Source organism: Cibotium barometz, chromosome 19 (assembly GCF_041138505.1).
Source record: "Cibotium barometz isolate CiBa-2024 chromosome 19, ASM4113850v1, whole genome shotgun sequence".
Classification (NCBI taxonomy): Eukaryota; Viridiplantae; Streptophyta; class Polypodiopsida; order Cyatheales; family Cibotiaceae; genus Cibotium; species Cibotium barometz.
The window spans coordinates 12361704-12383378 of NC_141064.1; the positions used below are offsets into that span (position 1 = coordinate 12361704).

General features: G+C 40.6%; 1 protein-coding gene across 1 annotated transcript in view; it reads right to left on the reverse strand.

Annotated features, from left to right (window-relative positions):
* The window catches only part of LOC147628236 (DnaJ/Hsp40 cysteine-rich domain superfamily protein), a 31640-nt gene extending 25780 nt beyond the window's left edge, over window positions 1–5860 (reverse strand). Inside the window, exon 1 of the mRNA XM_086813297.1 lies at window positions 5551–5860. Coding sequence (XP_086669423.1) covers window positions 5551–5694 — 144 coding nt within the window. The 5' untranslated portion in view covers window positions 5695–5860. The remainder of the gene's footprint in view (window positions 1–5550) is intronic.
* Window positions 5861–21675: the final 15815 nt, after the last annotated feature.

Sequence of the window (21675 nt, forward strand, 5' to 3'; positions counted from 1 at the left end):
CTCCTCTGTAGCCAACATATTCAGCACACAGTTCATCGTTCCTACCTCCTACATAGAGGGAAGCCGGCATTGAAGGGTGGACCTCAGCATTGGAGCAAGGAACAGTCCTCATCATCACCATTCAACCTATCCCTCTCATCCCGAGAAGGATCTTCATCTAGGACAACATCATAGATCTATTTAGATCTCATTGTAACCCATTCATCTAATATAGCTGCATTGCATTGACACTAATTGTCTATCTCTTAAGCATCATTAAGTGAAGTTTAGTTAGCCTAAGGTTGTGATTACTACAGTTAATCCCTCACATGTCACATTGGTATCAGAGCGTTACAAGGTAACCAGTCTTAGATCATTTTCATTCCATCATTCATTCAGTCAATCATCAAGTTAATCGCTTCCGCAAGGTTAAATCCAGTTCTCAAAATCTTGCAAGCCATCCTTAGGGATTTCCCCTTAGGCATGCATTAGTAACCCATCCATCTACATTCTTGCTCAGCATATATGGTTGCACATGGTTTGCATAGCAGTCATCCTAGCAATCAATCTTACATTTGCAAGGCTTATATGTTTTGCCCATGAGTTCTCTAGGGAAGAATGACATCCATCATCAAAGGAGTAAATGGTGTTTTGAGCTTCAACTGGCAACAGCAGGGAGTTCTATTTCACATAAGAAGACAGAAGTTTGCTCCAACATCGCCTCAGAAGGTTCAAAGGTTCAGGAACGACGGAGATGGTGTGTGAAAGGATTCTACAGACAGGTCAAGGGTGACTTAGGTATTTTCAAGCAATTTTAGCAGCATTTTCCATTCAGTTCCCGCAGTAGACAAGTCTTTGGCTCAAAGGATTCAAATCCTACAGTCGACCTCAGTCCCGACAAAAGAAGTCAGAAAAGGGCAGTGGTTTCACTGGAGAAGGACCGGGAGTATACCACCCAGTAACAGTTTAGCAGAGGGGAATGTCACGTGCACACCCATGAGGTGTACAAGTGGCATGGCATCATCAAGCATCCGTAAACATTAAGCATGACATTTAAGCATTAATCCAAATATTATTTAGGCATATATCAGCATAAGCATGTGTATGGGACTGTTTCAGTACCATCTTCAGCACATAAGGCATTCATAGCATCTAGGGCATTTAATAGCATCAGGTCATGGGCATTTATGGCAGCCAACAACAGTCATTGGCAGCCAACAGCAGTTCATAGCATTTATTGTAAGTTGTGAAGGTACAGAAGGCTAGACGACTGGAAGAACTCTTCATCTACCCATTTAGCATCAATGGAAAGATAGTTCTTAAACTTTACAAGGTAATGCCTGACAACTTTGCCTGCAACAAGCTTGCATTCCTTGTGATACACAATCTTCTCTAACTGCAAGATCTCCTCAAGCTCATCCACTTCTGGTGGATCCTCAATGACCATTTCAATGGGCTCCGACCCTACATACTTGTCTTGTGACCTTGCAATGGCTGTCCGCACTTGAGAAAAAGTAATATCCAAGTCTCTTACATACTCATCAGTTGCAAATATCTCATCCTTTGTGCGAAAGATGGATGACAAAACCACCTTACCATAAACAATCTCAAACGGGGCCTTTCCCGTAGATACATGCACCGTGTTGTTGTATGCAAATTCCACAAGCGGTAAGTACTTCTCCCAAGAAGACTTCTGATCCGCCACATTACATTTCAAGAGATCCAACACGGCTGAATTTACAGCCTCACTTTGCCCATCCGTTTGAGGGTGATAAGCTAACGAGAAGTCCAATCTGGTACCCATGTTATCGAATAAGACCCGCCAAAAGAGACTTGTAGTCCTGGGATCTCTATCTCCCACAATGGACTTCGGCATTCCATGATGTTTGAACACTTATGCAAGATATATTTTAACCATATGCTCAGATTTGATGGTTCTTTTAACCGGCAAGAAGTGAGTTTGCTTGCTAAACTTGTCTACAATTGTCCAAATTGCATCATTACCCTGTTGGGTCTGTGGCAAGTCCATAATGAAATCTATTGTAATACTTTTCCATGGCTGCATGGGAATAGGCAATGGCTGAAGCAAACCTGGTGCCTTTTCCCTATCAAATTTCATCTTTTGACATGTGATACATGCGCGTGCATGTGCCTCTATGTCCTTCCACATACCTGGCGAAAAGGAATACCACTCAATCATGTGCGTAGTAGGCATTATGCCTCTATGACCAGCATATGGAGAAGCATGGCACTCATCCAAAACCTTTTGCCTCATGTCAGACACCACACATAGGCAATTATCTTTCATGAGAAAACCCTCTTTGATCAGATAAGAGGCATGTGCATAACCAGCCATCAAATCAGCCCAACTAGTGGCAAAATCAACATCCGTATGATACAAATCACGCATGGCAGACAAGGATCCATGAGAGGCAACCGAGATAGCTACTACATACGGCTTTCATGACAATGTATCTGCCACTACATTCTTCTTTCCTAGGGTGTGCAAGATCTGAAAATGAAACATAGAGAGGAAATTGGCCATCCTCATATGCTTCTCTGACAGTTTAGTTTGGTAAGTAATGTTTCCATATAGTAAGTGCATGAATTACAACCAAGAGCTCTTTCTCATAAATGCCAAGATATAGCTCTGCATCATGCAATCTACAGCTCTCATAAGCCACGGCATGTCCCTCTTGATTTAGGACAACTCCTATGCAATTTCCACATGCATCACATTCCACACTAAAAGGCTTTTGCAAATCCGGAATGATCAACACTAGACCACACGGAGCACTTCCGGTATATTCACTGTGACAATGCTTGCATATCCATCTCTTGGAGCCGCCCCATCTCCCCTTATTATCGACAGTGATGTCCACTTGCTCCCATCCAAGAAATTTCTTCCATCCCACTGCTAAAATTGAGAAATTGAAGAGAAAGAGAGGAGTTTGAAATTTGAAAAAATTAAAGAAGATGGCTAAAATTTGTGAAATTAAACTCAAAATTGGGGATTTTGAGCAAAATTCTGAAATTTTGGCCACATGGTGAGAAACCCTAAAATTTGGAAAAAAAATAGGGTTAGAAAATTTGAAAAAAAAATTAGGGTTTGTAAAATTGGGAAAAAATCTATGCAATTAGAGGATGGAGTTGCTCAAAATTGGGGCAATTTCAAGAACCAACTAAAATTTGGAACTAATTCCATAATTGGAAAAAAAAATTAAAATTAGGGTTTGCAAATTGGGAGAAATTAATTCAGCTGATAATGATATGGGGATGAAGAGGAAGAATAGAAGAGGAGGAGAAGAAGATGAGGAAAGAAGAAGGGAGAAGAAGAAGAAGAAAGAAGAAGAGGGAAGAAGAAGGGGACAGGGGTGGCACACAATGCAAGGGGGCAAGATAGAGACGGGCGGCTGAGACAAAGGAGGGAGGCGAAGAGCAGGAAGGAAAAGGGAAGCGAGAGAAAAAGGGGGAGGCAGAAGCATTGCACTTCGCAAGGAGAACGATGGCGGCAAATGCAAGCTCCACGACGACTCACGAATGCGACGAAAGTGAAACGGTAGACCCAAAACGGCTAAAGTCCCCCAAAAAAAAAAAAACCCTTACCTCACGTTTTTTATGTAAGAAACGTTTCTTATTGTAAGAAACGTTTCTTATTGAAAGAAACGTCTTGTGCGTTTCTTTTCGAGAGAGACGCGTTTCTTTGCTGCTATGGCAGTAAAGGGATGATGCCAATCATCCAAGATCAATCATCAAGCTTCGCAGGAGGGGATGTCACATGCACAGATGTGAACATGATTAAATCCCCTATTTTAGCTAGGATTAGGAGTCTTTTAGGCATTGGCTAGATTTTTTGGTATGCTGCTGTCCAAGGACCTGGCCGACAGCAATCGGGTAGAGGTAGGGGCAGTTTCATGAGCCTATAAATAGCAAGGATCAGTTCAGTCAGTATTCATCTGATCCATGATGGGTCTTAGGCTTAGGTTTCCTTTTGGAGGCCATGTTGGCTAGGATCTATGTACATCTTGATACATATATACAGGAAACACTGTTTCAGCAACATCTATCGCTCTTCTCTCTATTCACCTTTTTGTTTTGTTCAGTTCTTAGGACAGGCAATTCTCCACATGCTACAATCACATTCCGATCTTTTTAGTCTTTCTTCATCTTCATGTCCCACATGCGTGTGAATCCTAGAGGAAACATTTTGAGGAATACCATGGGTTGAAGAGCCATGATCCTCTTGTTCTTTGCTCATTACCTATGTCAGCAGAAAAACCTGTCCCAATTGTGGACAACTCCAAGGACAAAGGGGAAAAGTAAGGGCTTTGCATGGTTTGCATCCGAATTGGGGGCTGAAAGAGGGCTGATTCGGGGCTAGTTCATGCATCAACATGTCTTTCCCCTGTATCACCTATCATGAGATAGTAATACAGCTTTAGCCACCTCCATGGCATCTGGTCATGCTTTCTCCGTAGGCTCTCCTGCAAAGGTAGCTCCAAAGCAGCTTAGTATGAGACCTAGTAAATAGTGTGCTCCCCTTCCTTTGAGATTGCTACAACAGCTCATTATTCTCTGCCCGCATCATGCAGGACTGTCCTCTCCATGTGGCTATATAGGTTAGCAATCTCATCTTGCATGGCTGCCGGCTGGAGACTGAAGTAACCTGAGTGTTCTGGCTCTCACGAACAACCCATGCCCATAAGCAGTCAGCAATTATGAAGCTAAAATTCTGAATGCATAAAAACCCAAGCATCCACACAAGCAATCATGCAGCCACCAAACACCTATGTGAGTGTGAGAGACTCTAAATTTAAAGTAAATAACAGGATTTCCAAGTTCCACCCTTTGCAATGGAACTTGAGCTCATGTATTGCTTGATGCAAAAGTTCAAGGCTATGAATTCACATAGGGAGTTGCAAGCCATACATTATGATATTCACTTACAAGGAAGATCATACCACAAAAAGAACCACTTTAGACATTGTTTTTTTTTATTCCATCCTAGTCACAACACCAGTGCCCAGTGCGGGTGGCAAAACATAACGCTTCAGGCCAAACAACTTCATCATGCATAGCATCAAACTACGGCGTCCCTAATCATGGCATTAGTGAGTAGGACGGGTGCATGATCAAATGCTTCAGCCATTAACTCGATCTAGCATAGACCGTCATCTATGTCTACAACATGCATAGAGATGCCATGTCATTCATAGGCTTAGACTTAGGCAACCCCACTCGTGTCATCTTTTCACAAGACCAATAACTTTATTTGGCAAGGCATAGAGCACAAAAGCAAGTGCAGGATCATTTTGGTGTTTATATTCTGACATAGAAACCTTCGTGCTGGATTTCTATTCTATTATTTCACAATGGCAGACTCAGCCATGATGAAGGCTAGGTTCTGTGCTAAGCAGTACAGACAAAACCATGTAAAACTCAGCAAGCGAAAATAGAAAATCGCTTCATCTCTGAGACTATCAAAGGTATGTGAGCACATGAGATTTTCCATGTATGCAAGTGATGCAATCAGCAGAAGACAAAATAGATAACAAATAAATGAATAAATACCAGAGAATTTCTTGGAAAGGCGCCATTGGTGCAGCACATGACTGAAAACGTTGATGAGCGATGTTGCGATGAGAGCTTGCGACGCCCAACAAAAAGATCCGAGCCGTTGATCGGAGGGGCGACGCAGCCACCAAGGACTGCCATGTTTGCAGCTTGGCTGCAACAGGAAAACGTTGATTGTATTGCTCTATGCGTAGGTATGCAAGAGCTTCCCCTCACAACGCAATAATCTGAAGCTCCCCTCTAACCAATTGATCGATGTCTGCTCTCTGAAGGCTCACCGCCCACCACACTAGCAGACAAATGCACCGGTTTACCCGCTTCCGACCGCCATCAAGTCTAGACCCTAAAGGTACCATTTCACACGTGGGTGCCTCCCACAAAGTTTGTAATGCCATTTCACATGTGGGCACCTCTCATATGTGCCCACAATTGGATGCAAGATAGATCTTGCCCCTTCTTCACGTGCCTCTCTTTGACAATATTGATTGATCATTGTGATCTCAAACAAGGGATTCTATAATGAGGATGAGAACACGCTTACAATTTTTTTTTTGGGTTTGGTCGCATATATAATTGGTCCTTTCGTCACACATGTTGCAAAAAAGTAGTTACACAAGCAAAGGAGGGGAGACTTTGTATACCTAATCCATCCACATATTTGACCCTCCAGGTATCACTAGCTTGCCCAAGAAGAAAGCATTAAGTTTCAAGGTTGTAATACCTTTCAAAAATAGGATGTTTACCACTCAACTAAAGAGTGGTAAAACTTTTACCCCCTCAAAAGAAGACTTCATTTTTCAAAACTCATATAGTCAAAAAATTCAAGCATCGGAGGCCTATGATCGGACTACGCAGAGACTCTTTCCTCGTCCCAACCCCTCCTCCTCTTGCTTAGCTCCGACTTCTCCTTCTCAAACTACCCCATTGTTGGAATTAGGGTTGCAGGAATGCACACACAACTTCAAGAAGATGAGGAAGCTTGAGCACAACACAGTAGTGTATTATGAGTGCCAAAAATGAAAGATTAACAAGCCCTAGAAGATAATGGGCGTATATACAATGCACGGGGGAAAAAACCTCCTAGTGAGGGAAAAAGTGCCCCGGCGGTCCTAAGTGTGTTCACACACATCACTACTATAATATGGTAACAAATCCCCCCTGGAGTGATGCGGTGAACAAGAGCTAGCACTCATGTATAGGGAAGTGTCTAGCTATGTGGACGAATCCACAAAAGGGAGTAAGCCCAAAGCTTTGCGAAAAGCTTCGAACTTCTCACGAGGCAGAGCCTTTGTGAAAAGGTCTGCAAGGTTATCCTGTGTTGGCACATAAGCCAAACTGATCTCTCCTGCAGAGAGTCTCTCCCTGACATAATGGTAGTGCACCTCAATGTGCTTCGTACGAGCATGGAACACTGGGTTCCGCGCAACTGCCAATGCGCTCTGACTGTCAGTGAAGATGGTGGTGGCAGATGGCTGCCCAACACCCAAATCAGCCATAAGGCGTCTGAGCCACACACACTCAACCGTAGCTGTGAAAGCTGCCCTGTACTCAGCTTCACAACTAGAAGTGGCCACAGTAGGCTGCTTCTTGCTCAACCATGATATGCATGAGCTTCCAAGCATGAAGCAAAAACCACTCGTGGACACGCGTGTGTCATAACAACCAGCCCAGTCAGAATCTGAAAAAACATGTAAATCTGGCGGCAATGATCCCCCCTTGGGATAAAACAACCCAAGATGCCGAGTACCACTCAAATAGCGAAAGATACGCTTCACTGCCTGCCAATGCTTAATGCCTGGGCTATGCATAAATCTGCTCACCTGTGAGACTGCAAACTGAATGTCTGGCCTCGTAATGCATACATAAATGAGGCAACCAACAGCTGTCTGATAGAGTGTGACATCAAAGTGATCTCCAGCATCATGAAGACTCAACTTCAAACCTGTCTCCATTGGAGTAGCAATAGGCTTGCAGTCTTCAAGGCCAAATCTCCGCAACAATGTTTCAATATACTTTGTCTGACACAAAGCAATACCTCCATCACACTGCTTAAATTGTATCCCCAAATAATGATGCAAATGCCCCAAATCTGACATCTCAAAAGAGGCATTCAAATCAGCCTTAAAATCAGCAATATGACTCTCATTTGGTCCTGTGAGCAGCATGTCATCGACATAGAGAGCAATGATTAGATGTACACCATCCACACGTTTAACATACAAAGTGCTTTCTGTTGGACTATTCTGAAACCCATGTGCAGTCAAATATGCATGTATTTTTTCATACCAAGCTCGTGGAGCTTGCTTTAAACCATATAAAGCCTTTTTTAACCTGCACACTTTGTTTTCCTGCCCTCTTTGAACAAAACCACGAGGCTGCGATACATACACCTCCTCATGCAAATCTCCATTTAAGAACGCAGTCTTTATGTCCAGCTGATGTACATTCCAACCATTATGAGCTGCTAATGCACAGATGCTACGAACAGTGGTCATACGACATGTGGGAGCAAAAGTCTCAACAAAATCAATGCCCTTCTCTTGAGCATAACCTTTTGCAACAAGCCTAGCCTTATGGCGATCCACTGTGCCATCAGGCTTACGCTTCAATTTGTATACCCACTTAGTGCCAATGGCCTTCTTGCCAGGGGGCAAGTCACATAAAGACCATGTACTATTCTTCATAATAGCATCGTATTCTGCTTGCATAGCAGCCATCCAATTTTCTGAACTTTGTGCCTCATCAAATGAAACAGGCTCACTTTCATCGCACATACTAGAAACAGCCAATGCATAACAATCTGACGCATCAGAGGCACCATGAGAGCCAGAACGAGTGCGACTAGACAAAGGGGCATCCAACTTGCTGTCACGCAAAGTCTGCACCAGCCATCTAGGCATGTTCCTAGAGCCCTCAATCTCTTGTCTCTCATCCTCAAGTGCATCATGCACATCTACATCAGATATAGGCTGATCTGTGCCATCATTTAAAACCTGCATAGGCTGAAAAACTGCCTCATGAGGTATTGCACTTGACTGTGCACCACTGAAAAGAGGCAACAATGTATCATAGACATCACGTGAGCTGATATCTGTCTCCTTAGTACATGAAACCAAGGGCTGAACTGCATCTTCCACAAATACAACATCACGGCTAACCAAAATGCGCTTTGTCTGTGGATGATACAAACGATAGCCTTTGCTCTCAGCACTATATCCAACAAAAATACATTTGACAGCTTTGTCATCCAATTTTCTGCGATGTTGCATAGGCACTAATGCATATGCCAGGCAACCAAAAACACGTAAATGGCCAACAGATGGCTTGCGGCTATGCCAAGCCTCATATGGAGTGACAACCTGTAATGCTTTGGTGGGACACCTGTTTAGTACATAAGTGGCACACATGACAGCCTCAAGCCAAAAACCATGTTGTAGACTTTGACTCTTAACCATACATCTTGCCATTTCCATGAGAAACCTGTTTTTTCTCTCAGCCACACCATTTTGCTGTGGTGTATACGGCACTGTACATTGGTGTTTTATCCCACGCTCAGCCAGAAATGCATTAAATTCTGAAGACATATACTCCCCCCCTCGATCTGAACGGAGGGTGCCCATCTTACTTTCTGACACATTTTCAGCCATAACCAAAAACTGTTTGAAGCACAAAAACACTTCGGACTTTGCCTTCAAAGGATATACCCATGCATGCCTGGTAAAATCATCAATGAAAGTCACGAAGTAAAGGTAGTTTCCAAATGATGGAGTTTGCATGGGACCACAAACATCACTGTGAACAAGCTGCAATCTGCGTTCAGCTCTCACTGATCCATCTTTGGGAAAGGAAGCACGCTGCATTTTACCCAATATGCAGCCCTCACAAACATGCTTGACAGGTGCCTCAAGCTTAGGCAAAGAAGACACCATTTCAGATTTCTGCAGGCGCAGCAAACTTGCAAAATTCAGATGACCAAAACGTGCATGCCACAGTTTTGCATTTGAAATAGCCTGCGTATCCATAATAGCACATGCTGAATCCTCTACACATTTGCCATCCATATTGAGCTTATACAGCCCTCGACATAGTGAACCAGATGCTACAATGATGTCACCAAAAGAGAGATCATGAACAGTACATCTGTCATCCACAAATTTTACAACCAAACCTGTTTTGGCAAATGCGGAGACTGACAGCAGATTCTTTTTGATCCCTGGCACATACAATGCATCAAAAAGTGTAAAGGTGTTGCAATTTGCAACATTCAGCACAATCTGTCCAACTCCTTTAACGGGATAAGAGGAGTTATTGGCACAAGTGACAGTATTCCCTGTGGGAGCAGACTCAAGGAAAGTGAATAAACTGCGCTGCGAGGTAATATGCTTAGTGGCACCACTGTCAAAGTACCATACATCTGAATCTACTGCAGACATACATGTGTCATGCAAAGATGGGTCATAACTGCACTGCGCATTGAATGCCCATTCTGTATCTTGAACAACATTAGCAGATTCATTGTTAGAAGGAGAGGCATCTGCAAAACAGCCATACCAGCCTCTTTCTTCTTAGCCTCTTTCGCAGCCAGCTTAGGACACGCTTTGATGACATGATCATTTCCCTTACAGTACTTGCAAAATGTCTTCTGTTTGTCACCCTTCTTCTCATCTTTGTCTTCCTTCTTTGGTTGCGCAGCATTTGCAGATTTCTGCTTACTAGAAGAAAAGCCAGCTTTACCTTTCCCGCTTCTCTGACTAGCAACGAAAGCTTGATCTGCGACACGCATAATATTCCTGTTTTGCCTTGACTGGTCTTCTTGCAGCAAAACAGAAACTAACTCCTCAAATGATAAGGCATTGGGATTGCCTTTCATCATCAAGCGAAGAGTGGAAGCAAAACCCTGATAAGAATCTGGTAGACCATTCAAAACAGTCTGCACAAGTGAACTGTCTGACAGGATTTCATCTGCAGAAATGAGCTGCTCTTTGAAATCCTTGATCTTTGTCAAAAAGCTATCCATAGAATCACCTTCGTTCATATGCTCACTCTCCAACTGTTTTCGGAGGTAAGCAACACGAGCCTCATTTCTTGCCTGATACAATGTGGCAAGTACATCCCAAGCATCCTTAGAAGTCCTGCAGGAGCGAATATGTGGGATAATGGTACGTTTGACAGACAGCGCAATCAAGGCATGAGCCTGCGCATCTCTACCATCCCAACGAATCTGCTCTGCTGAAAGTGGTGGTTCTCGAACAGCTGCTACAGCACTTGTGCCTGCACCATCATCAACAGTACCTGTTTCTGATGTGTTTGCAGCATTCCCAGCCACAATAGGACGTGCATCAATACCCTGCACAATGTTCCATAACCCCTTTGCTACCAATACATGTCGCATCATATATGCCCACAATGGATAGTTGGTGCCATCCAACTTATCCTCAGCAGCCAACATGCGGAATACATCATTGTTGTCAGCCATGGCCAATGACTGTACTACTAGATGTAAATGCTGTCTGTAAGAGGTAAACCTGTATAAAATCGACCTGTGCTATGTAGCACAGCCCAAAACAGACGAATGGGCACCTGTCCTGCAGATTTTAATCTTGACAGAAAATCTGCACAGTAGGACGATTTTGCCTGCGCAGTACTTGGAATGCAAAAACGGAGGGCGAAATGACTTCAGATCAAAATTCTGAAACGAACATGCCCTACGGGCTCTCCCACGGCATATACTAACCTGCAGACGCTCGTGAAACCTCGTCTCGCAATCGGAGGAGATGAAGCGGCAGGTGCCGGTGATGCTGCCCGGGAGGAGGAAGCCTGCTCTGATACCAATTGTTGGAATTAGGGTTGCAGGAATGCACACACAACTTCAAGAAGATGAGGAAGCTTGAGCACAACACAGTAGTGTATTATGAGTGCCAAAAATGAAAGATTAACAAGCCCTAGAAGATAATGGGCGTATATACAATGCACGGGGGAAAAAACCTCCTAGTGAGGGAAAAAGTGCCCCGGCGGTCCTAAGTGTGTTCACACACATCACTACTATAATATGGTAACACCCATCCCCCAAATAAAAATAACAATGTGCACGCACGCACTCACATACACACACACATTTTTTCTTGTTCTAGAACACCCCTTCATAGCATAATGATTGTAAAACATTAGGATACAATATAGGATACAATGATGGGTTACATGCGCCTTCTATTATTATACAAAGAAATTTTGGTTGCGCCAAATCTAAGAAATTCCATGACACTGCCATTGAACTTGATTTTAATTTTAATGAATCATATATGTTGTTGATCACCAAAATAGATAAATAAAGTATATCAATCTATCTTATTGGACTATCACAAGGCTCATGACCATCGCTTTACAAAATTAAAAGGTTTGGTCACATCGATGATGAAAATAGTCTCAAAGAATACAATAGTGAAACTATTCTCATATTAAAGGGAGGGGGGGATGTTTGGCAAGCATTTTTGGGAATCAGGCAAGCGAATTCCAAAAAGATGCTCCCTTCCCCCAAGACAAAGAGGGCCGAAGTAAGTTGGAGAAAGCAAGATGATATAATTATTTGACACATCCTACAATTGAGGTTATTGGTTTAAACTGAGAATAAAACCAAGTTTTTTTCACGTACATCTGTTAACCCACTCCTAGGGTTAACAAGAGCTACCACCATTATCTTATATCAAGGAGTCAAGGTAGATACACCGAAGGGTCATACATTCAAGATATGAAGCAATGGTGTCCAAATCTAAAACTTGAACGAGCGCTCGTAATGGTGTAACGGAGTATTTATGGCAGTTCCCGCTTCAAGAGCATGTGGTAGCAAGTTAGGATGAAGTCCTAAGTGATGTACTTCATGGATATATTATGAGAGTAGTCATTGTAATAGCATTAGGCCTCTTATGAGCCTAAAGTGCCCGGTCGACCACAGTTTAAGTGAGTGTGAACACTTATGGCCATATATATAAGTGAATATCTCTCATAATACAATATACTCTCCCATTGTGCAATTGAGTCTTGCTCTTGCTAATCTCTCTCCCTAATGCATGAGTGTGTGTGAGTGAAGTAAGGTGAGAGGAGAGACGAGTACCCATAGTGCAACGCGGCGGTGTGACAACATTCGCGGGAGGTGCGGTGGAATTGCTTCTCCAAGGAGTTGTAAAGCTTGGAGATCTCAAGGGTTACAAGCTCGACCATTGGGGAGATCCTCACAACAGTTGGTTCACCAGGTAATCTCTTGCTGCTGGATGTGTTTTAAGGAGAGTTAGGGTGAGCCATAACATTTTTGGTGCCATTGGACAGGGAGCCATCCCTTGGCTTTTTCCATCGTTTTTCCTCTAATCTATGCATTACCCATTGCCCATTGTCTTGATTAATGGTTTTCCATGAAAAAGATGTGGATTTGATGGTGATTTGTATGTGATTTGATATCTCTCTTTTTTGTTTTTGTAAAAAATATTTTTTACTTACTTTTTAGCTTAATTTATTGTTTTTGTTAATGTTATTGTGGTTTTTCATGTTCTTAGGGCTTGCACATAGGTTGTATTAGGCTTAGTTTACATCCATTGCACCAAACAATGCAATTTTTAGTGAATGTTAGCTCTCTTTAGTGTTAAACATAGAACTAAAATCATTAATTTTGGCTTAATTGTGTGTTTTTTGTTGAAATTGTTTGCATTAGAGTGTTAGCAAGCATTAGGAGTAGCTTAATCCTTCAAAAACCATCAAAAAATATTTGAATTTGACTAATTTCTCTTAATGGACTAGTTTTTGGTCATTAAGGGTGATTAATCTTGTTCAAGAGGCAAAAAATTTAGAAAATGTGTTAATTGGGGTCTAAATTGATCATGTGAGTAGTCGAAATTAGTGCTTTTAAATATTTTGGGAGCATCTAGATGCATCAAAATACCTAATTATATCAATTTCTTCATCAAATTGGAGGAATTTGGCTCTTTTTACTTAATTTTGCCTTAAAAGAGGAGACCAAAATTAAGAGTCTAATTAATCTTCTATTTTAGATTAATTTACACATTTGTTGATGCACATAGATTATTAGCATTCTCTTTCTCTATCCAATGATATGCTCAACTGTGTGAATTAATAAGGGATTAGTGGTTAATTAGAGTCTTTGATTAGTATAAAAGAGGAAAAGATTAATGAAAGGTTTAATCTTTTATTAATTTTTAATCACTTTTTTTACATAACTCATTAAGTCTAAATGAGCATTCAATGAGTAGATGCTCACGAGTTGTCAAATTGTCCATTTTGGGGGTTATTTATAAGGGTGTAAGAGGTTATAAAAAGGTTGACTTTTTTTATTCCCACTTACCTTTTTGGAAAAATGACATATCTCCTTAATTTTAAATTAAAAAAAATCCCCCCCAAATAAAGAAATTCGTATTTCCCACTAGACTAAAAATAAAATAAAATCAAAACTCGAAAAAAATGGTTCACGTTGTGAACCATTTCTACACTTTCACAGCGTGAAACAAGGTTCATGCCCAAAAAAATAAAAAACTCGAAAAAATGGTTCACGTCATGAACCATTTCTGCACTTTTCACGCCCTAAGTTTTCACGGTGTGAAACAAGGTTCACGCCCCAAAAAAATCGAATTTAATTTTCCATGAAGTTCGGTTCACAGCGTAAAACACTAAGTGTTTCACGGCGCGAAACATTAGCATTTCACGACGTGAGAAAAAAAATCAAAATTGATAAAATTTGTGAAGTCCGCTTTAAGCCATGAGCTGCACCTTTCTAGTTCACGACGTGAAAGGGGGTCCGTCGACCAAAAATAAATAAAAGACTTTGGAAAACACCCCTATTTGGAGGCTCATATCTCCTAAACCGTGAATTCGATGAAGGCGCTCTAGGGCTCATAGGAAAGCTACATCATCTCTTTAACTTTGGTCTTAGCCGTCCGGAGTCAAAATCAACCGTTTTGGCCGTCCGGAGTCAAAATCAACCGTTTTGGCCTCCGACCAGTAGCCTCATTATTCGACCCGAAAATTAACGTCGAACTATATTCGAGATACTTTTTAAGGGTCTAAACAACAAAATCGTAAACGACTCAGGGAGACAAAGTTGCAGTACTCCGAAAATACTACAACTCTCTTATACATAGTTTTTCAAAAATCCTTTTAGAATACTATTATGGCTCACCCTAACCCTGCTTGTGAAACACATTCAAACAGAGATTCCTGGTGAACCGCAACTGTCATGAGGATCTTTCCTATGGTTGAGCTCATAACCCTTGAGGTCTCCAAGCTCTACAACTCCTTTAGAAGCAATTCCACCGTGCCTCCCACCACGTTGCACTACGTGTTATACGGAGATCCTTTCCCCGCCCCCCCCCCCCCCCCCCCCCCCCCGGCGACGTGTGTGGCTCCACTCCCACACATGGTATTTTAATCATATTCATAAATTTAGCCCTTGGAGCCATTAATTGCATAGCTTTTCCAAAATAGGGCTATTTACAAATTTGGACCTTTGTCTAATGCTTTTAAAGCATTTCATCAAAAATAAATAAACCTTGCCCAATTAAAACTGATAGTGGGCCTTTTTACATAAAATGATTATGTGCACAATTACATCTATACATCAATCTTGTGCCCATTTATCATATTCCATTAAATTGAATCTTGCACAAATTAAATTATAATTTTGCACAAATTAAATTAAACATAATTTTGTAAGATTATTAATTGATAAAAAATATGAATAAATATATACCTGTAATAGTCCTCTCGTCTGGGGAAGCAATTGTCCTCAATTGCGTCAAATGATCAACAACCTAACAAGGTTAACTCAAATAATTAAACATAGTTCAATCACCATTCCCTGGCAATACTACATACATCCATAACACTAGATGATTAGTATTTATTGTGGAGTCACCCCACGATACACAATCACTAGTATGGTATGACTCGTGAGGACCCATACGACACCTCATTGAGTACCCTTGTATGGTGCAACACCTCCGTCGGTGACCCTCGTATAGTGTGATACCTCGTTCAATGACCTTCACACTAATATTCACCTGTGTGACACCTCATTCGGTATCCTCGAACATATCTCTCTCTCGTTCGGTACCCTCACACAATCTTTCACTGGTGCGACACCTCATTCGATACCCTCGCATGCATCTCTCTCGTGTGACATCTCGTTCGGTACCCTCACACAATCTTTCACTGGTGCAACACCTCATTCGGTACCCTCACACCTGCTATCTTATTCCAATGATGATTTCAGTAAGCATGTGTTTAAGGTAGGAATCTCAGTTTCCTGTTCGGTCTTGAAGATGCTATCATGAAAGCCCACTCCATTGCTCGTGTGATTGAAATTATCTGTCAAAAGAATTGACGCTGAAGGATACATGAGGTTATAAACTCAAAGTAGATGCAATGAGTCTGAATGATGTAAGGTTAATTTACTTTTTAAAGTTGACATAAATTAAATAGACATGAAATTCAAGAGTAGAGAATTGTACCTATATATATATATATATATATATATATATAGTTCATAAAAATGAGAAAAAATGTGAGCGAAATATAATTTATATTTAACTTTCGATTATGATTATAAGAAAAAAAAATCCTTAACCATGATTATAGGTGTAAGAAACTTTGGAAGGTGTTTGAGTCATTATCTGAAAGATAAAAGTTATTTAGGATTATTTGAAGAATTATTTACTAAGCTATAAAGGATAGGAACTTACTTGCAAATGTCGAACAACCTTGCTACAAAATACATCATTAAAAGGTCACAAATATTGCAAGTATATGTGATGTTTCAATCTCGGAAAATAGAGGAACTTACTTAGGAGTGATGGAGTCATTCTGAAAAAGAAATGTTATGTGGTACCAAACAATTTAAATGTAGTTCAAGGATTCATACTTCTCGAATTAATTAGTGTCAATTTTGAACACACATAGCAATTAATGAATGGGTTGAATATGTACTCACATGATATTGGGGAAACACATCTACATGGTAAAATGTTAGATAAATAAATATAGATATATCTGATGCAATTAATAATTACAGATAAGAAAAATTACCTCAAGGTGTGATGAGTTGAGAATAAACAATAAAAGTGGTGTTCAAATATCACAAAAATATGAAAACCCTTGAACTTTCACACATTGTTGTGGCTATCCTAAGAATATTGTAATCTCTGCATCCCAAAAATAATTAGACTAGAACAAAGGATTTAGGATCTCTTCCAAGCCTTGAGATAAGGTTTTACTCCCAAAAGCTAAAGATTTTTGAAGTTTTCAACAAAGCTTTCTTTTTCTTTTTATGGGTTTTTCTAGCATGCAAACTATATTTTTTAGACAATTTTAATTAAAACTAGAAAATAAATGTTGAAAAAGTAAAGTTTACAAAGCCTTTGTTAACTAATCAGCTAGTTTTTTATTTATTTGAATCATAAGCTTTATTATTTAAAAGCTTATTAAACTTGGTAGTAAAAGTATTACAAGTTTTTTTTAAATGGGTATTAATTCCAGCGCAGGTATAATCAAATTAAGCTTTATTATTAAAAATGTATAAAGCTTTTAATTAAGCTTAATAATAAAAGCTTACAATGCTCTCCTATATATATATATATATATATATATATATAAGCTTTCATTTTAAAATTCTTTAATAACTAGTAATACCTCAACGGGCTGGAAAAAAAAAGTCATGGCCAGCTTGAAGGCGCAAAAGAAGACGCCCAAACGCCACCGAGATAAAAGGGAAAACTAAATTAAAAATAAATAATCTCCCCCCCTAAATTCTGCGTTCGCTGCTGCCTATAGGAAAGAGAAACTATATATATATATATATATAATATTATATTATAATAAGCTTTAATTAATATGTTTACCCTCCAATCTGAAAAAAGAAAAACGCGCAGCGTGCAAGGAGGAATACATATAAATTTTTTTAAATAATTTTCGCTTGTTGCGGTCGGTTGGAGAACAGAGGTATAAATAGAAGAGCTGGAGATATATATATATATATATATATATATATATATATATAATCCATGAAATTAGCTTTAAGCTTTAATCTATCTATACAAGATTAAGGAGAACCCCACCTCCCTCCATGTGGGCAAAAGAGGTGGGGCTATTTCAAAATACCCCGTCCTCCTGTGCAAGCGTGACGTTCACGCTTGCATTTGATACCCACTCCTCCAGCGCATCCGGGTTCAATCAGTTCCAGTCGCCTGCTGCTTTTACTTCGTGTCCATTGTCTGCTTTTACTCCACGACGTCTTTCATGTCGGGACTGCGATACAGAGAAACATAGGTGGTGTTAGTGAGGATGGAGAGTACAGTAGTTCCACATACGCTGCGATCTTCTCCTTGAGGGCTGTGATTTTTTCGGTGGGCGTGGAGATGTGGATGGCGAACTCCAAGATGTCTTTCATGTCGGGACTGCGATACAGATTGCTGATGGGCTTTACGGGCCAGCACTGAATTTAGCTCGCAAGAAGACCGTGGACAGAATCTTCATCTCCTCCACCACCATCTGCAAATCATGGCCACAAATCGTTACCATGGCAACGCGGTTGCCAAATCCGAAAAGCTCACTGGCATATTGGCGCCGTGTTTGCTCTACCTGGACCCGTCGATGATACACCTGTCGCCCACGTCGTAAGGGTGCATCACAAACAAGAATATGATAGCCTCAAACACCTGCTTCACCGTGTTGCCAAACATGAAGCCCACCAGCATGCAACACAGCATGCAACACACACACACACACACACACACACACACACACACACACATAGAGCAACGAGAGAGCATGCAACACAGAGAGAGAGAGGAAAGAGAGCAAACATTGGCATATTGGCACCGTGTTTGCTCTACCTGGACCCGTCGATGATGCGCCTGTCGCCCATGTCGTAAGGGTGCATCACAAACAAGAATATGATAGCCTCAAACACCTGCTTCACCGTGCTGCCAAACATGAAGCCCACCAGCAGCATGCAGCACACACACACACACACACACACACACACACACAGAGCAACGAGAGAGCATGCAACATAGAGAGAGAGGAAAGAGAGCAAACACTAGCATATTGGCACCGTGTTTGCTCTACCTGGACCCGTCGATGATACGCCTATCGCCCACGTCGTAAGGGTGCATCACAAACAAGAATACGATAGCCTCAAACACCTGCTTCACCGTGTTGCCAAACATGAAGCGCACCAGAAGTAGCATGCAACATAGCATGCAACACACACACACACACACACACACACACACACACACACACACACATAGAGCAACGAGAGAGCATGCAACACAGAGAGAGAGGAAAGAGAGCATGCAACATAGAGAGAGATCTCAGGAGCTGCTTGGTCACCAGGTATGTGGAGCGTGAAGGAGAGCTAGATTTCAAACTGCGAAGGAGATGTGGACGACGAACTCCAAGAAGACTGCGATACAGATTGCTGCTGGGCTTTACGGCCAGCACTGAATTTGGATAGAACACCTTCTCATTATCAACTCGCAAGAAGACCGTGGACAAAATCTTCATCTCCTCCACCACCATCTGCGAATACGGCGGTGGCATATAGACAGCATGCCAGATTGACATGACTGCGTGGAGAGGCGATGCATGGAGAGAGTACATGGAAACATTTTGCCACATGGAAGAGGAGAGGATTCCCTATTATACTATAAATAGATAAATATATAAATAGATGTGTGAATGTTGCATTATTTCTTGAAAACACGTGCGAATGTATCATACGCTAGGTTGCATTATTCCAATTCAAAATTTGAATTATACGTTTTATTAAGGAGAATCGTATGTTTTCAATCAAAATTTAATCGAATAATTTGGAGATATGTCATCAATTTGAAGAAATTTATTATATGATAGAATGTTACTAATATATAAGCCAGCCAGATTTGTCATTTTTGTTGTTGTGGAACTTTATTGAACTTTTTCCTCTTTGTAGAGTAAGAATGTAAAACTTAAAAATGGATATTTAAATATTAAAATTATATATTTTCTTAAGCATAATTTTTCTTTTATAAGTGAATAGTCTATTAAATATTTTTAATATTCTAGATTACATTTTTGAAGTGTCACTTTTACATTTATTAGATGGCGAAGATGAAAGAGTGGCTGTTGAAAGCCCAGAACACGTGCACGCCCACGTGCTGTTGCACGGCAACGTGGACGGAGGGGCGGGAGGGGAGGCCACTGGAGGCAGGTCGTAGTATGTGGTGGTGTAATTGAGAGGCGGCTGAAGCTAAATGTTTCCGAGTTGATGAGGATGATGGGGTAAGAGAGGAGCTCAACTGTAAGAAGGAAGTTCTTCGCAGCCTATAGTTGGGGAGAGAGAGAGAGAGAGAGAGACAGGCTAGAGAGAGTTTTTTTCCTTTTGCCACCTACCAACGAAGAATTCTGAGCTTTCGGCGAAGTAGGGTTTGCTCGCCACAGCCAGGCGTCGAAATAGGGGAAACGCAGGACCATGGCTATGGAGGGAAGCTCTATAATTGTGCTCACTGGGGTGGAGAATAGCTCTGGATTACGGCTATGGCGATGGAGAATAGGTCGCTATTTCTAACTATTCTGCGCAAAAAATCGTGAACAAGAAAGCTTGACCAGGAAGATGATTAAGATTGATCAGAAAATATAAAACGTTAAATTATATATATTTATATATAACACAAATATATATTTCACCACCACCAGCTTGCTCACCTTGCAAGTACGTGAAATTTGAGAAACCCGCCAACCTCTGCAACCTCTACACGGTGTAATTTCTTTATAGCCTTTGCAATGCAGCCACGTAAATTCTTTGCAACCTTTGCAATGCAGCCACGTAAATTCTTTACAACCTTGCAAAGAAAAAGCAGAGGGCAGGGGCATAAACTCAGAAGCTTTTCGCACATAATGGAGAGATAGTGCCAGACTGATGCAGATGGTGGTCCAACTTTGTTTTGACATGGCGGGCCGCCATAAAGCTTCCACGTGTAAAAGCAATGTTGGGCACGCTTTTTCTTTTCTTTTTTTTGGACAACCCCACCTCCCTCCACGTGGGCAAAGGACATAATCCTCAGACTTATTTTCATCCATCTTTTTAAATTAGTTTCCTTAGAGTTCTAAAAGTGTATTTTGTAAAATGATTTTGGACTTTTTAAATAAAAAATGATTTGTTTTGTTATATATATATATATATATATATATATATATATATATAGAGAGAGAGAGAGAGAGAGAGAGAGAGAGAGAGAGAGAGAGAGAGAGAGAGAGAGAGAGAGAAATTTGGTTTTTTTAATTAAAAAATGATTGAGAAAAAGTGGTTGCATTTTGGCTAGCCTTCAGATTTTTTAAAATTTTGGTTATTCTATGTATGCTAGGCACCTCAGTCTGCCAGCTTTGAGCTCCACATGGTCGTGCCTTCGCCTCCTTGAGCTGCCTTCGCCTCCTCGAGCTCCTCGATCGCCTTTGCCTCCTCTAAGTGCTTCATTGCTCAAGGTCTTTTATTTTGCTCAAGGTCATTTTATATATACAAAATGTATTATATAAACAAAGTGTATACAAGATAAAGGGAGAGCGTAGAATGATTCGTTTTGTTTTAAATTTTCGCATCAATAAAAAAGCATTATCATATCTGACGACCTATAATTACTAATTAAGGTCCAATTGTATACATGAGTGTTGTAATGAATTGTTTTATAATTAATGATTTAACCTAATATAAACATTAATGACTTTTGATTAATGTTTGATAAAGTTAAGGGCATGATTAATTCGAACAAAGAGTATACAAGATAAAGGGTGAGTGTAGAATGATTCGTTTTGTTTTAATTAAAAGATTTATTTATATATAATATACATATTCCTATTCTAGAAGATGAAGGGAGAGTGTAAAATGATTTGTTTATGTATATGTAAATATATATGTATCTCTCTCTCTCTCTCTCACTCTCTCTCTCTCTCTCTATATATATATATATATAGAGAGAGAGAGAGTGAGAGAGAGAGAGTGAGAGAGTGAGAGAGAGAGAGAGAGAGAAAGTGTAGAATAATTTGGGTTTTTTAATAAAAAAAATGATTGAGAAAAAGTGGTTGCATTTT